Source organism: Fulmarus glacialis, unplaced genomic scaffold (assembly GCF_000690835.1).
Source record: "Fulmarus glacialis isolate BGI_N327 unplaced genomic scaffold, ASM69083v1 scaffold23256, whole genome shotgun sequence".
Classification (NCBI taxonomy): domain Eukaryota; kingdom Metazoa; phylum Chordata; class Aves; order Procellariiformes; family Procellariidae; genus Fulmarus; species Fulmarus glacialis.
In genome coordinates this window covers 6,365-7,758 of record NW_009219055.1, presented here as the reverse complement: position 1 = coordinate 7,758, position 1,394 = coordinate 6,365, and the positions used below count along the sequence as shown (strand labels likewise).

At 60.2% G+C, this 1,394-nt stretch overlaps 1 protein-coding gene across 1 annotated transcript in view; it reads left to right on the top strand.

Moving 5' to 3' along the window:
- Positions 1-21: 21 nt before the first annotated feature.
- LOC104078565 (histone deacetylase 7-like) overlaps positions 22-1,394 on the top strand; it is a gene marked incomplete at its 5' end in the record, with an annotated part of 3,498 nt that continues 2,125 nt past the window's right edge. The window contains 4 exon segments of the mRNA XM_009580243.1: positions 22-83; positions 316-403; positions 721-840; positions 1,291-1,388. Coding sequence (XP_009578538.1) covers positions 22-83; positions 316-403; positions 721-840; positions 1,291-1,388 — 368 coding nt within the window.

Below are 1,394 nucleotides of genomic sequence, written 5' to 3'. Positions count from 1 at the left end.
ATCACCTCACCTTTGTTTTGTCCCCAGAATGGCTTCGCTGTGGTGCGGCCACCCGGACATCACGCGGATCCTTCCACCGCCATGTAAGGACCCCTTCCCAAGCCACAGGGCTTTGGGCTGGCACGTGAGAAGCCCCAGAAAACATCTCCTTGGCTCAAAATCACTGATCGCTCCAGACTAACCTCCCCTGGGTCCCATCTGTATCCAGGCCAGAGGGAGACGGGAGGGAGAGCCTACCCTTTCGGGAGCACGTGAGGAGGAAAGGGTGCTCAGGAAGGGCCCGAGCGTTAACCAGCTCTGACTCCCTCTTTGCAGGGGATTCTGCTTCTTTAACTCGGTGGCCATTGCTGCCAGGCAGCTGCAGCAGAAAGGGAAACTCAGCAAGATCCTCATTGTGGACTGGGTAAGTCCCCTTTGTCCCCCATCGTGTCCCTGCTCCTCCCCAGCACGTCCCCAAAAGCGGGTGTCTGCACCTCCTCCCAGCTCTGGCTTGGAGCTAGGGCAGAGAGCAGCGAAACCTCCTCTTTTGGGGACCAGCTGCAGGAGCATGGCTGGGAACCCCCCGGCATGTCAGGATGGGGGAGCAGGAGCAGATCCTGGGAATGGGGGACCAAGCCCTGGAGCAGGGTAGAGATCCAGTTGCTTTTAGCTCCGTTAGGCTATTGGGCCACCCTCACGGCTGAAAAAAAGAGCACTCTCCCAATCTCTCTCTCCCTCTAGGATGTTCACCACGGCAATGGGACCCAGCAGATCTTCTACAGAGACCCTGATGTTCTCTACATCTCTTTGCATCGTCATGATGATGGCAACTTCTTCCCCGGCAGCGGGGCCGCTGACGAGGTAAAAAGCACCAACAGGCTGCGCGCCCGGGGCAGCTCTGCCCGGGGACGGCGGGGACGGCAGCGCCGGTGGCGAAGGTGACAGCCAGCAGAACAGGACACTGCCGGGTTTGAGCAGAGGATAGTTTTGTGTCGGTGCCTTGCCCGTTGATGCCTGATCCTGCCTGGTTCACCCAGCTGGCTGCAGAGCCGAGGCTTTGTCCCAGCCTGCAGCCAGCGGCACGGGGACGGTAACTGATGGCTGCAAGGCTTTGGGAAATGTCAGGAAAACGCCGCAGCTTCTGCTGCTCTTCAGCAAGCCTCGCGAACGGAGCTGGTTCCCATGTCCCTGACTCAGGGCAAGGGGTCTGGGACACCAGCCCTGCCTCCCCGGAGCCTGGTGGCGATGGAGCCTGCCCAGGGCACTGCAGGCCACATCCAGGCCTTCACTGCTGTCCTTGCTCTCTCACAGGTTGGTGCTGGCCCTGGCGAGGGATTTAATGTCAATGTAGCCTGGACTGGAGGGCTCGACCCCCCCATGGGTGACCCTGAGTATCTGGCTGCTTTCAGGTACTG